This window comes from Vigna radiata, chromosome 7, assembly GCF_000741045.1.
Source record: "Vigna radiata var. radiata cultivar VC1973A chromosome 7, Vradiata_ver6, whole genome shotgun sequence".
NCBI lineage: Eukaryota > Viridiplantae > Streptophyta > Magnoliopsida > Fabales > Fabaceae > Vigna > Vigna radiata.
In genome coordinates this window covers 40,118,716-40,133,456 of record NC_028357.1, presented here as the reverse complement: position 1 = coordinate 40,133,456, position 14,741 = coordinate 40,118,716, and the positions used below count along the sequence as shown (strand labels likewise).

The window sequence follows — 14,741 nt, the reverse complement described above, 5'->3', positions numbered from 1 at the left end:
TGGAAAAGTTACATCTGGATGGTAGTGGACTGGGCACCATTTTGAGAATATCCAGTGTTCTTTTCCATTTATGTTCTTCTGGTATTTTGAGAGAAGGGGAGGTTCCATCAATTTACCTACTTGACTCTAGCAATGAAAGTTGTTGTTATTTGCATTTTATTAACTTTTTCCGCGTATTTGGTTGCAGGAAATTCTCGTTATGAAGCCTCCAAAGAGATCACCGATGTTGCTAAGGGCAGCAGTTGTGATGTTTTCGATGGTTTGTGGCGTTTTTATCTTCTCTGCATGTCTAAAGCAGATAAGCACACAAGCTAGGCCTACATTTGTGGATTTTAAAGTCATTGACAACCATTCTCATGGTAGATTGAAGCTAATGAATACTCCTCACCTACACATTATCCTAAACCTGTATCCTTTAGCAGGTATTGGGAAGTTTCTGTAAATCTTTATCAGTTGCCTCAATTAGGTGCTCATTGATTGCCTCAATTAGGTGCTCATTGATTGCCTTAATCAGTTAATGAATACTCCTCACGGCGATGAGAGAGAGAGCAGTGTGATCTGCAAAATGGGAGAATCTAGGAAAGTTGGATCTGCAAAATCAGTTGCAAATGAGAGAGAGAGAAGTGAGAGGGCGTTAGAGAGAGAACTTGAGGTTTTAGAGAGAGAAAGTGGAGGAGAACAAGCAATGGTCAATGATGTGGAAGAATACGTGGCTGTACCGTTAGCCACATCACAGTGTCTGTTTTTAGGGACTAAAAATACGAGTTTTCATATTAAGAGGATGAAATGCCATCAATGTTTCATGCAGGGACTAAAACCAAAAATTAGTAAAACTTCAAGAACTAAAAGCATATTTAACCCTAAAATATATTATATAGTAAGGAATGATGGCAATATAGAAATAAGATAATATTAGGAATAATAAAAGCCACTTTGTCATTTTATTTTAAATTATCTATAATGTAATTTAATATTAACTAAAAGACTTGATATTTAAAACGTAAATAAGTAAGATAATAAAACCAAATGACAACTAATCACCTAGATAAAAAAATAGATTAAGTTTAAAACTTAATTAAATAAGCTAATAATATTATAAAAATAAATTAATTTTAAAGAACTTTAGAAAAATTACAATGTTTTAAACTCAATCGTAATTAATATACTTTTTGTCTATAATAATGTCGTGGTCTGTTTATCCTAACCTATGACTTTTGACAAACTACATGAATCTTACTATCTTGTCACTACCACCGCAGAGAAAGATGAGAGAACAATACAGGATGAAGAGAAAAAATGTATTATGGAAAAAAATTAGTTCCAAAAAGCTTTTTCTTAAACACATTTTATGTGTTGAAAAAGCTGATTCCAGAAGATTCCGAACAATACGATACATTCTGAAAATCCTGTTTTAAATTGCATTTTATAATTCTAAAAACGTTATTATAAAAATCCCGTTTTAAAATTTCTTTCAGAAAATTTTCAAATAATATAAAAGTCACTTTCACAAAAAGTTAAAACAATCATTTTTAAAATTAGTAAGATACACCAAGAAATCAAAAGTTTTGCTAACATACTTTATCACTCGTTGCAAACAAATCACGCCAGAGCCAGTTAAGAAAATAAATCATTAAATGGCAGAAAAATGTATGAAGGAAACGTAGAACTCTATTAAATTTAAGAGCGAGCATTTTTTAAAAGGAAATAATTAGCAAAACCCGATACAGATGAACGATTTAGGTCACATCACAGAAAAACAAAAACTCTATCTGATGGAGTTGAATGTAGCATTAACTAGCGAAAGGCAATACACAAATATAATTTATAGGATTAAAAACTAAAACAATTCTTCCATCAAAACTCAAAAAACAGAACTCTAATCAAAGAGACCCAAACCCATATCCTCATCGGACTCTTCCTCCACCTTTTCTTCCTTCTTCTCAGCGGCCGGGGCAGCATCAGCAGCTGGGGCAGCACCTCCGGCGGGTGCAGCTGCAACCGCACCACCTCCAACGAATACTGCACCACCCACTATTACCTGAACAAAACAATCAATAAAAATAACCTCATCTGTGACCCACCACGAAATGCTTGAATCCAAAGGATAATGCATCAAAGCAGAAAAACCATCACCATCTATCACCAATAGCATGTGTATTGGTCAACCAACTTAGATGGAGGTGCATAAGTGCATTTGATACTATTGTTTAATTGTACATACTTTCTCATACTTTCTCTATTTTTTTATTTTTAAAATATGGAACATGGAAAAATCAATTTTCTTCATAAGTTTCCATGTTGAAAGCATTTTTAATACAAAAGCTAGTACAAACATGGTCTCAGAAATCCACTTCCATAATATGCATGATAATTTCTTGCATAATGGATCCACACTGACTGTTAATTTGAACTCCAATTTCAATTGAAGAATTGCATCCATGTTCTATCAACGAAAAATACAAGCGCGCAATTTATCCTTTTAGAAATGAATAACGATGAAGCTTCATAAAGCGAACAGATACAGTCAAACTATTCATTCCTCAGCAAAATCTCAGACAAAAGAAATGAACCAGCATTCTTCACAGAAAAGAAAATAGCATGACAAAAACCTATCCATCATTTCGAAGCAAGCTATACAATAACACACGTTACAATACAATACGGAATCTAGCAAATCCAATTAAAATCAGTAAATAAATTATTAAATAGAGGTAAGAAATTTTAAAAGGAAAAGATAAAGGCAGAGCAAATGTAAACGTAAAGTTTCGCTTCCGAATCAAAAAGCCGAAATCGTGAGAGATCTTAAGGATGTACCTGAAATATGGCAGAGGAAGGGGAAACAGGAGAGTAAGAGGACTGAACGCCGCCGGAGGAGTCAACGGCGAGAGCGGCTTGGACGAGCTTCCGTTGGAGTTCGTAGGAGGAGTCGGCGGAGGACTCGAGGTCGCCGGAATGTTGTTTGGCTGTCCATTCGCCGCCGGAGTTGCGTACGATAAATGTGAAGACTCCCATGGCTACTCTGTGCGAAACCCTAATTCGAAACTAAAGACTCGCAAAGAGCAAATTGCAGTGACGGCAATTTGTGTGAGAGAAATCGCTTATGTACCAGTGAGGTTTTGGAACCCTAATGCCGTGCACGTGAAAAGCCCATTTAGCCCACTCCAATATTATAACAATATTTGTAAATCTCATAGTTATATGAAATTTTAATCCTTAATTTTTTATTATGTTAATAACATCCAAAACTAACCAAATTTACTCACATAATACCTTTTATTTAATAATTGATTAAATGAGATCGATTTAAACACTTCAAAAGTTGTGAATTTTTTTATTCTAATACAACATTAAAGTTTTACAGAAAATTAACATTACTCTCGAACTATTTAAATATTTAATGAAATAAAATAATTTAGGATTTTTTTATTTTATTTTTTAGTTTTTTGTGTGTGTGGCTTTTGTGATGAGTACAATTAATGTTAGAATATTAAATTTGTATTTGGAGAATAATGTATTTGAACATTACTTTTATTTGGAGAATGATGATTAATATTAAAATGTTGCTTACCTTTATTTTTTAATTTTTTAATTTTTTTTTTTTATAGATTCACATCAACACAAGATACATATATTGAGCACTTAAAAGATGCAGAGGTAATATTTGAGCATGAGTAAAAAAGTGATAATGAACTTATCATATGCTTGAAATATCGGTAGATTTCTTTATTTAAGAGAAAACAAAAACAATGATACACATTCATATTTATTTTATATACACATATTGTATTTATTTATTTTTCATCTCTTTCTATCTTATCATATATCATATAATTTTATATATTCTTTTGTTATTTATTTCAATATATCTCACGTATTGATCAATTTATCCATTAATCATTTTTCTAAAAAATAAGTGAAAGAGGTTATACATTCTTATATTGTTTTTAGACAGCATACATTTAATTTTACTTTAATAAGAAAAACCATAAACAAATTTTTATTTTATGTATTTATTTTAAATTTGATTATGAGGTATAATGATATTTTTAATTTAATTGTTTCCGTTTGGATTCTTAAATTGATAACGTTGATTTAATAACAAAAACATGGTATTTTGGAAAATATTTTAAAATTTAAAATAAAAAATGTATGTGTTTGCTATAAATCAGTTTTAAATAAGTTTTGTTGTAGCTTTTACATTTACTTGTAAGTTAGAAAAACGACTGAAACAATAAAAGGTTTATAAATTATATTTTTTTTTATCTTAAGTTTGGTATAGTTTTATGTTTTATATCTTTTATTCTTATTTTAATATATTTTTGTATGATGAAAAATAATAAATATATTTTAGATAACTTTATTAAATCTACGTTCACAAATTCACAATAAACAACTCTCATATTGACAAACCAACTACACACCAAAATGCATAAATTTTCAATTTCAATTCAACACCACATCATATTCAAGTACCCAACATATCAAATTTTACTATTTAATCAGATTTCACAAATCAATCATCATATAAACATCAAATATCATATGCATACAAAATCCAAACCAAATAAATTAGTTTTCCTTATCTGATTGACGCTTTAACGGTTCTAAGAACTCTAAAATTCCTCCTAAGCTCCAAGATCTCTACAATTCATGACAGTTTGATCAAAGTATACCTTCAGTACCACTGACCCACAAAGAGTCTTAGAGAAGACTCAGACCCCAAAAGGGTGAAGAAAACCCTACATGCAAGGACACCAAAATTTAAGGAGAAATGATAGAAATCAACTTAAATGTATCGGCTAGAAATGAAGATCTTATCTCAAGAAACCCTTAGGTGGTCTCTATCTCTCAATAGATAAGTAGGGAGTTAGAATTTATAGAGAGAAAATAAAAGAAATTTTAAAGAAGTTTTAGAGACATAAAGTTTCTTAGATAATGAAACTCCTTATTGAAAAATTTTATTTATATTATCGATATTTTTGAAATAAAGTAATAGAGTATCATTATTTAAAACACTCTACCACATCTAATACTCGACTTTTAAAGGTCTTACAGTAAACCAATCTTTACATTATTAATATAAAGATGAAGCTTAGAAGTTTTGATGATGTTTCAAACTCAAGTCTCAAGTGGTCAAATTGCAAGAAAACCTTCATGAAGACTTGTTTTGTGTTAAAGCTTTTATAGTTTAGTAGTTTTATTTATAGACTATTATTTATCCTTATTTCAATGTATTGTACGCTTTAAATTTTGTTTTGGAGTCAGAAAAACTATGAATAGTCGATTAATACTTAAGATAATCGATTATCACATAGAGGTTTTTAAAGATAACTAAAAACTCATTTTTGTCTCTGAAATAATCGATTACCAACTAATGATAATCGATTATCCATAATCGATTATGACTTACAATAATTGATTAGCACGAGTAGCTGTTGGAGTTTTTAGACATGTTTTTTACCATTATGCATTCATTAAATGCATAATCGTTTACCAATAGTGGATAATCGGTTATCATGTGTTAAATAATGGATAATAGATTTTTGGAGGTATCATTAAGTGAGATCTTTATATATTGATTTAAGACTCTCATTCTAACGTACAAAAATACGAAAATCTGCTTGTGTGCTATGATAGGTGTGTTATAAGGTTTAACTAACTATTGTGTTAAGGCTTTGAAAACCTAGTGTTTGCATAGAACGAGAACTTTCATTAGGATTGTAATTGAGTGTTGTTTTTGTTACTAAGTGAAACACGTCATCCTTTGTGAAGATTCAAAAAACGTGTTCATCTTTTGTGAAGATTCAAAGGAGGTGATCATCCTTTATGAAACATTCAAAGGAGGTGTTCATCCTTTATGACTTTCAGGAGAAGTGAGTATCATCTTTTGAAGTAACAAGAGAAATGTTCTAAACCTTAAACTTGTTTTTTTATGTGATTGTAACAATTTGTTGATTTTCTTAATGTAGATCATTAATTTTCATTTGAAAATAACAACTAGATATTGATTCTTATAATTTAAACTAATATAAAATGTTCAATTTCCTCTCTTCCTTGCTCTCTTTACAATTGTTCTAATTTATTATTATAAAAATTAAATTATAAAAAAAATATTAAAAACACAATTTACGAACAAAAATCAATTCACTCTCTCGTTGTTATTTACACTAGCCATTCAATTGCACAATCATATGTCTAAAATTCAAATTAACAAACATGAATTCAAATAATACTTATATGATTTCTTTAAATAACAAATATACACAAATTATATTATTACTTCATATCCATACACTTAATAAACAATTATAACTAATATTATACCTTATGTTTATTTATGTTTATGCACTCCCTTGTTGCCAAAACTGACATATATTTATGTTTCTGCTATTTTTTTAATAAAATAATTATATATTAATATATTATTTAACTTTACACAATTAAAAAACAAAACCAGAAAAAGAAAATCCCAAACTAGTTGTAAAATAGGAAGTAAACAAAACAAATAAAAAGGGAAAAGTTCTCAGAATTTCTCAAGTATTTAGAGAAATTCTGCTATCTTGTTCGAGCTAGTTCGAGCAAAATGTTCTTAAACACATAAAAATGCTGTTTTCATTAACTAAAGTTGAGTAGTGTTACAAAGAGAAATTTTGCTTCAAGAGAAAGAATTAAACTGTGTTGTTTTAGAGTTTGTCTATCACAAGCTTTTACCTAACTTCAAGCCAAACAAGAAATAAATAGAGTGGAAAAAAGACTGAACAATGAGGTGATGTTTTGTTTTTCTGTTTTTAAATAATTGGAAGAAGGACTAGTTGCAGTTTAGAACAAATAGTGCACATCCATGGATTTCCACGTCCATTGATATCGTCCCTTGTGTTGTGATTACGTTCTTTCCACTCCACACTTCCTTCCCCTTGCATGAATCGATCCTTTTGTCAGGAAGAACCTTCCCCAGATATGATGTCTTTGCATATATCTCGGTTTTCTCATCGCTTAGATTGAAGAAAGCAAGGTAGATTTCCCCTGAATACAGACAAAACATTCAGAGTTGTAAAACAGTTTATATCAGAATTTACTATTTAACTTCTTAAATGGTACTCATGATTAAAAGAAATAAGCATTTTCTTTTCAATTCTGATGCTATGCAGTTGCAGAAAAGAAGAAAATTCTTGACATCCTCCAGAGTGTTTGTTAGAAAGTAGAGACCTTTTCTTCCTGTTGCAATCCAAGAGCGAATCCCACCAGCATTAGCCTCAGCTGCAGGAGTGACCAATTTGCTTTATGAGTGACAAATACANAAGAAAGAGAGGAAATGAAATTAGTTGCAAAATGTGGTGAGTGTCTACAAAATTTCACCTTCAACAAACTTTACTGTTGCACAAAGACCGGAGTAACTATTTACCATGGTCCCATTTGAGTGCAGTTCCCAGATCTGTACAAGACCAGATGAATCAGTTTTCATTGGAATCAATAAAATACAAATTGTCTAAGAAATATGATACTCAAAAGGGGTAAAAAGAATAATGAGGCAAGTTGATAAGGTTACATCACCTAAACCTTTTAAAGATTAAGAGCAACATGCAACTCTTGCACATGAAATATGGAATATGACATACCTGATTAGAATCCCATCTGCATGGAGAAAATGTTCCTCTCTTGGACTCTTTAGAAGTAACCTTTCGTTTTGGAGAACCGTCTAAGCAAAATTTCATTCTGTCAGTAGCAACCAGTTGGTGTTTCCCTCGGTAGTCCTGTTGATACATAGTCTCACCATCTCTGTATCAATGCCAAAGTAACAATTTCTGTTGTTAACAGCAATACAGATGTTTACATGGAAGTTGGATAAATGGAAAAGAGAAAGATAAAGCATGATTACAATCTGAGTTCAAGTTCTCTCTTGTTTACGCAGAATGGAGGTTGGTGCTGGTTTTCTGCACCCTTTTTCCAGCAGATTGTTTGAAGATATTGGTTATGGCTATGACTTTCAAAAGACCAACCACTCGCCTTTGATTCGCTACAGCCAGTCAAACCTAATGAATGTGTGTACGATGATGTCTTTGTTCCTTGCTTCGGTCTTTGCTTTTTCCCTCCAGCGTGCTTCAAGTTATTTGAGCTTGTGATATAAGGAAACTGTCATTGCAGTAAAGTCAAATGATTCGTGATAAGTTGTATGCCTGACGTGCCTATTTTTCCAAAAAAAATTAGATGGCTCACATGCCTCCATATTATTTGAGCTGAAGGAATTAATCTCTAGCAGGGTAGGATTTGTTATAAGTTGGTATGTGATGGAATCGATCTTCCGCATATCCCCTCCATACATAAGGGGAGACTTCGCCAAAGACCACAAAGTCATCTGTCAAATAAGTATAGGTTCATTCAGTATATCACAATGAATATTATAAAGGAAAACAATTCAGATATACATTTTTTATCAATACCTGCGTCCTTTTTTCTTCTAGATTGAGCCTACTAAACCTGTGTGGACCATTATTTGAACCTACATGTAAAATAGGGGCAAAAGAAATAATTCCATAATCCATATTCCAATAAGTCAAGCTCATGACAATTATCTAGGATGCACAAGTGTAACATCTTTTAATTTCTCTATAGAACTCTTCGTGGTATATTAGAATAGGAATATCTGCAGAGAATGCTTCACACTGCCCGGAGTTTCTAATTTACACAAATAAAGAATAGATAAATGCAGTAAATGGATCTATAAATATATACTGATAAGAAATAACCAAAGTATGATGGTCATGACATTCATAATGGGCAAATAAAAAAGTAGCATCTCAGTCTCCTTTACCTGCATCAGTTAGCCACCCAAATGGTAGCATGTCCAAATCAGGCCAGGAATTTCCCTTTAAACCTTTTCCTCCTATCATATTAGCTGTAGAAAAATCCCTGGTTCACAATTAAATGAACTAAGTTATGCAATATGGCGATGGAATAACAGAATGTACTCGGAGAATTAGCTTGACTGCAACATACTGCGAGGACTGATTAAAATATCTAAAAACAGATATATGAACAACTTAACCACCTTGTTACGTCAAAATGAGCCTGGACATCTGGCCAAGAATCCCAGTCATCGCCGGTTATTCGATACATGTTGACTAGTCCACTGACACTCTTGGCCATTGCTGGTGTCACACTGGTTCCAGGAGAGAGAGAATACACAATAGGGCGATTAAGCTCACTGAGAACCTGGAATGATGTATCGCATATAAGTTTGCTAAAAGATGCGGGCAAAATATTCTCAACATCTATTCATATGAGAATCAGAAACTGCAGAATACCTCTGACACATAGCTTATTTCATTTAATTCCAAGTCATCACCAAACACACAGTCATGTTTCACTGCAAGAACAGCAGAAAATCTATCAGCACTGGTGCCAAAACACAGGCTTACACACACACACATACACACACTCACAGATCATAATGAAAATTAAAACCTACACAATTAAGAGTCTACCATGTTATTTCTATTGCATTTTTTTCCCCACCATAAGTCCTGAATGAGCACATGAAGGAGTATGGATGCACTTGAAAGGATTAATTTGAAAAAATGAAGATTCTTATTTTTGTTAATTGAATTGAAACATCATCAACTCCTATATCTATCATTCCCAGCTTGCATGTGAGATCATGAAATCGCTAAGTGGGAAGACCTTCTGTGAATAGGTGTGCTAACTAAGGTCCACATGGGATGTAGAAAGTAGTGATAAGGTCACTATCTAGTTTCTCTTTAATAAAGTGTTGATCTATCTCTAAGTGTTTAGTCCTGGGCTAGATTGTGAGCAATGCTAATAGTTGACTTATTATCACAATAAAGGATCATAGGTTCTTCACATGCCACTTTAAGATCATTTAGGATAATTATCATCCATAACAATTTATACACCCCTTGTGTCATAGCTCGAAATTCAGCTTTTACACTAGACCTTGCAACATTTTGTTTCTTCTCCAAGTCACCAAATTTCCACCCAAGAACATGTAATATCCTGAAGTGCATTTTGTATCTATGACAGACCCTATATAATCTACATCAATATACAATTCCATTTTTAATTTTTCTTTCCTCTTAAATAGTAATCCCCTTCCTAGACTCGTCTTTAAATATTGAAGGAACTTGTTTACAGCCTGTAAATTTCTCTCTCTTGGATCATGTATGAACTGACTAACAACACTCACAACATAAGCTATGTCCGGTCTAGTGTGAGCTAAGTAGATGAGCTTCACAACAAGTCGATGATATTAGCCTTTATTTACCATAGAACTGACTTCATCAGTCCCAATTCTATGCTTTTATTCTATAGAAACTTTGGTGGTCTTGCAATCAATCATACCCGTTTCTTTCAGACTACCAATAACATACTTTCTTTGACAGATAAAGATGCCTTTTTTTCGAGTAAGCTACTTCTATCCCAAGAAGTACTTCAATTTTCCTAAATCCTTCATTTCAAATTGGACACCAAGTTTTTCTTTCAAGATTTATTTCTCATGTTCATCATCTCTTGCAACAACCATATCATCCATATAAACTAAGAGTAGTGTAAGTTTACCTTCTGGGAATGCTTAATGAACCGGGTATGGTCATCTTGGCTTTGTCAAGAACCCATGGAGATCATAGCCTGAATGAGTCCACCAAACTAAGCATGAGTTGACTGCTTGAGCCCATACAAAATACAAAGCTTTCTTCAATTTGCACGTTTTATTCCTTCCTTTGATAGACCCAAAACTTGGAGGAATTTCCATTTATACTTCTTCCTCTAAATACCCATGCAGGAAAGGATTTTTCATATCAAATTGTTGCAATTCGCAACCAGAATAAGCTGCCAACGAGAGAATGATTCTAACCATATTCATCTTTGCCACTAGAACAAATGTTTCCTAGTAATCAACACCATAAGTATGAGTATATCCTTTGCAACTGACCTTGCTTTGTACGGGTCTAATGTGCCATCAAATTTATACTATAGACTATAAATCCATTTGCATCCTACTGGCTTTTTATCTAGTGGCCCGCGGAAGTGGACAATGTTCATATTATCTTTAGTAAAAATAGAAGCTTCTTCATATGATAAATTACTTGAAGTTTTTAGACCACAAAAATAACAATTCTGTCAGCTATGTCTACCTATAGAAGAACATTACAACTATTTCACTAACGAAACTAAGGTGAAGATAGTGCAAAACATTATTTAAATTCATTATGATTGTTGCGTGACATGATGCAAGTGATGATTGTTCATAATAAGCATATTACAAATGAGTAATTCGGGTACCTAGATCAACACCCCATGCGGCATACTGCTCATACAGAGATTTCAAAAAAGCTCTCCCAGCTGCTAACTTGGTATTTACGCTCATGAAACCGTGAGGCATCCATGCACAAGCCTTTTCTGGGATTGCTATGTCTTTTGCACGCCAAACTCGATCAGATTCTTGATATGCAGTTCCCTAGGAAATTGCAAAAGGAGGAAATCAAAGGTCAACAAGAACTTTCAATTAAGTAAAAAAAAAAGGTTTCCATATTCTGCTGGTCGTTTTGTACCTTTTTTTTAATAAATACATGATTTAGGCATCCATAACTACAAATTTCTAATACAGAGATAAAGAAAAAAAATGTTGAAGTCATAGCAGAAATGCAATGCACACCTTTGTTGTATCTAAGATAGGGGTGTTTGCATTGACAGCTTGAGTGCTTATCCCTCTCATAACATGAATCCCAAACTTCAAACCCAAACTATGTACTTTATCAGCTACTTCCTTGAAACCCTTCCCACCTGTGGAAGAAGGCCACCTTCCTGGGTCTGGGAGCATCCTTCCCCATTCATCAATCACGTCAAATCCAAGAGAATCGGGATAGGCACCTTTGACTTTCTTCCTATACCAGAGGTAATCTACCACGACAAACTTCAAGAGTTGATGAAAAGAAATCAGTCTAATTGTTAACACAGTCAAATCGTCCACAAGTTATTCTTCTTTGCAGTATCCCTACCTCATATCCATGAGCCTTGAGACGTTGAGAAACTATTTCAGCACTTTGTAAGAATTCATCTTCAGAAATTGTCCAGCAAAAGGAATCATAAGAATTCCAACCTCTTGGTGGGAGGCTAGCTTGCTGTTTGCCACTCTCAGGTATATTTTGGGATGACACACTGAAACGACACGCTCAGATACATATGTTATTTCTTTTCATACTTTTTTTGTTAACTATCTGACAATTATCGACAGAACAGAGTCTCAAAAGATTAAGGAATGTGATTGAACAGCTTTGGTTTTAATTTAATAAACTTTCAATCTATATTTTCTGCAATTAATTTGGTCAAAAAAACAGAAGTTTGCTTATAAGGTTTAAAAGTCACTGCACACACTGCTCTAATTGAATCTATGCAGAGTTTCGAGATTAATTCTCCAAATGAACATGGTCATCCCAAGTTTGACCTCAAGGACCTTAGTCAAAAGAGGCATTATGTTCCGATTTTAAAGGTTATATTTAATACGAACTTTTTTTGTAAACAGCTTTTGACATTTTGCTACCAAATAGTACATTTATAGCAGAGGATAAAACCAGCTTCTGAAAAGCACCCAGCAATACCAAATCCACCCCAAATGTGAGAGAGCCCTCTACCTTTTTGTGTTGATATGATTTGGGGAATAAACGACAACAGTGCCCCGAATACAATAAAGTTTTCGTTTATCATTAGTTTTAGCTCGAGAGCGAATGTTTATGTTTTACTTGTAGAGTGAGAGAATTTACACATCCAAACAGACAGAAAACATAAAAAATCTTAGTTGAGTTTTAGATTAATCGACAGCAGGAGAGGCACAAAACCACACATTCAACTTGATAAATCCAAAAAAACAGTGGAAAAAGCTTGAATACTCTCTAAATCACTATCACTGTTCACTCATGAGGTAAATTTCTGTGCACAGATCCACCAAGAAACCAGCGTGAATAAGCCATTTTGACAACCTCCAGAAGCATGCAATGGCAATGTGAATAAAACAGAACATTAACAGGTTCTAGATTCAACAAGGAAATTAATTACCAATCAAGCATATCTTAACAATGTAAAAAATTACCATAAAGAAGTGAAATTCATAATAGTAAGAGAAGCATAAGATTCCATGGTTGCGTACCTTAGCAAACAGAGAGGAAGGAGAACCCAAAAGGAGACCAAGCACAGAGAGAAGCACTTCATCACTGCAAGCACATCTGCTCCACCAGACAATGTTCCCACCACAGTTAAATACTTACAAATATCCAACTTCACAGGACGATATTTACAGTAATAAATGAATTTCTAAAAAATAAATATAAAAGTAAATATAACATAATAAAATAATGATAATGCGTCGATGCGTTGGGAACCATATACATGCATGATGCACAATCATATCATGATGGCATTGAAAGCAACGTAATAGCGGTGACGTTTATCTGTTTTACTTGAATACAGTGGTGGATTTCTTCGAAAGGAAACGCATTTTGGTTTGTCGCTACCCTGTTTATGTTTAACCCTCACACTTTCACGTTACGCTATACGCGCACGATCCCAATTGCAGAGAAGTAAACGTATCTGCCACTTCTAAATCTAATATTGCAATTCATTCGAAAATTCAGATCTGTATACATGTCGGCGAGGATGGCCAAGGAGCGATTTCGGTGATTAAAATGTGCACGAAATTTGCAGTGTTGGAAGGGAAATTGGAGATAACAATGGTTAAGGGAAGAAAGAGGCAAAAGGTAGAATTTTTAAGAAAGTGCATGATATGGTGTGAGAAGACATGACATCATGTGTCATTTGATGTCTGTCGGGCGTGTGTGTGGAAAATTGTGAGGTAGGGTAGCGCGTGGGCGCAGATTCCTCTGCACAGGACGAGATATACAGCTAAAGAGAAAGACCTTTCCTTTGTCTTAATTTGCCTCTTAATCTTTGTCCCTTCTTGATAATTTCGTAACTCATTAATTAATTTCTGACATTTATATGTTAGTTTATTGTTAGGATAATGATATTTAGATAATATTTTTTTAACAATATTTGAACATTGATTGTATGTCAATGTGTTATTGGTCGTAAATTACTTCATAATAGTGTTTATGATTATTATTATTGATTATGGAGTAATTTACGACCAATTACAGATTGACACGTGATCAATGTTCAAATATTGTAAAAGAAAGTGTTGTTTAAATATCATTATTCTTATTCTTATTATTAATATTTCTTTTGAATTTTTTCTATTCCTTTTTAATATAAACACAATAAATAGATAATCACTACTATTGAGGAGAAGAAAACTGTCTCTTATAATTGGAATCGTGATTTGTCATTACTTAAGGAATTAAGGAGTATTTACTGATTAGAATCATGTTATATTTCTTAAAGTGATGTACTAATCTAAATAATTTGATTAAATTGGAAAATTATCATTTAATGATAGTTAACTAAATTTAATGACGAGGCATGCGATGAGAGAATCTCATGCTACCACCATTTGATTCTATTCGTTGGAAGTTTTGTTGGTTGGTAGATTGAGAAAAAATTATGAATGGAATCAAGCACTCACCTAACTTAACAAATATCAATATCCATTAAGTATGGCTGGGAACAGATTAGAGATTGTTAGCCAATTTGACTCTAGGCACAAGTTCTTGATTTGAGAAAAAGAAAATTAAATATAAGTTAGACCTAATTTAGTTTAGATTAAACGAAATCTTTAA

General features: G+C 32.9%; 2 protein-coding genes across 3 annotated transcripts; both read right to left on the bottom strand.

The window, feature by feature from the left end:
* Positions 1-1,650: 1,650 nt before the first annotated feature.
* LOC106766944 (60S acidic ribosomal protein P3) lies at positions 1,651-3,086 on the bottom strand. Its single transcript, XM_014651739.2, has 2 exons — positions 2,815-3,086; positions 1,651-2,038 (listed from the first exon to the last, which is right to left on the bottom strand). Exons 1-2 carry the CDS (start codon positions 3,010-3,012, stop codon positions 1,877-1,879), a joined length of 360 nt encoding a protein of 119 aa, XP_014507225.1. The 5' UTR covers positions 3,013-3,086; the 3' UTR covers positions 1,651-1,876.
* Positions 3,087-6,584: 3,498 nt separating this feature from the next.
* On the bottom strand, positions 6,585-13,782 carry LOC106769241. Of its 2 annotated transcripts, none has more exons than XM_014654772.2 (15): positions 13,467-13,782; positions 13,157-13,232; positions 12,012-12,171; positions 11,669-11,926; positions 11,296-11,470; positions 9,303-9,364; positions 9,047-9,210; positions 8,810-8,907; positions 8,439-8,497; positions 8,219-8,353; positions 7,877-8,130; positions 7,617-7,776; positions 7,357-7,432; positions 7,207-7,257; positions 6,585-7,023 (listed from the first exon to the last, which is right to left on the bottom strand). In XM_014654772.2, the coding sequence occupies exons 2-15, from the start codon at positions 13,216-13,218 to the stop codon at positions 6,809-6,811; spliced, it is 1,929 nt and encodes a 642-aa protein (XP_014510258.1). In that variant the 5' UTR covers positions 13,219-13,232; positions 13,467-13,782; the 3' UTR covers positions 6,585-6,808. The 2 variants fall into 2 exon arrangements, with proteins under 2 accessions (XP_014510258.1, XP_022639415.1); XM_022783694.1 differs by lacking the exon at positions 13,467-13,782 and adding an exon at positions 13,396-13,429.
* Positions 13,783-14,741: the final 959 nt, after the last annotated feature.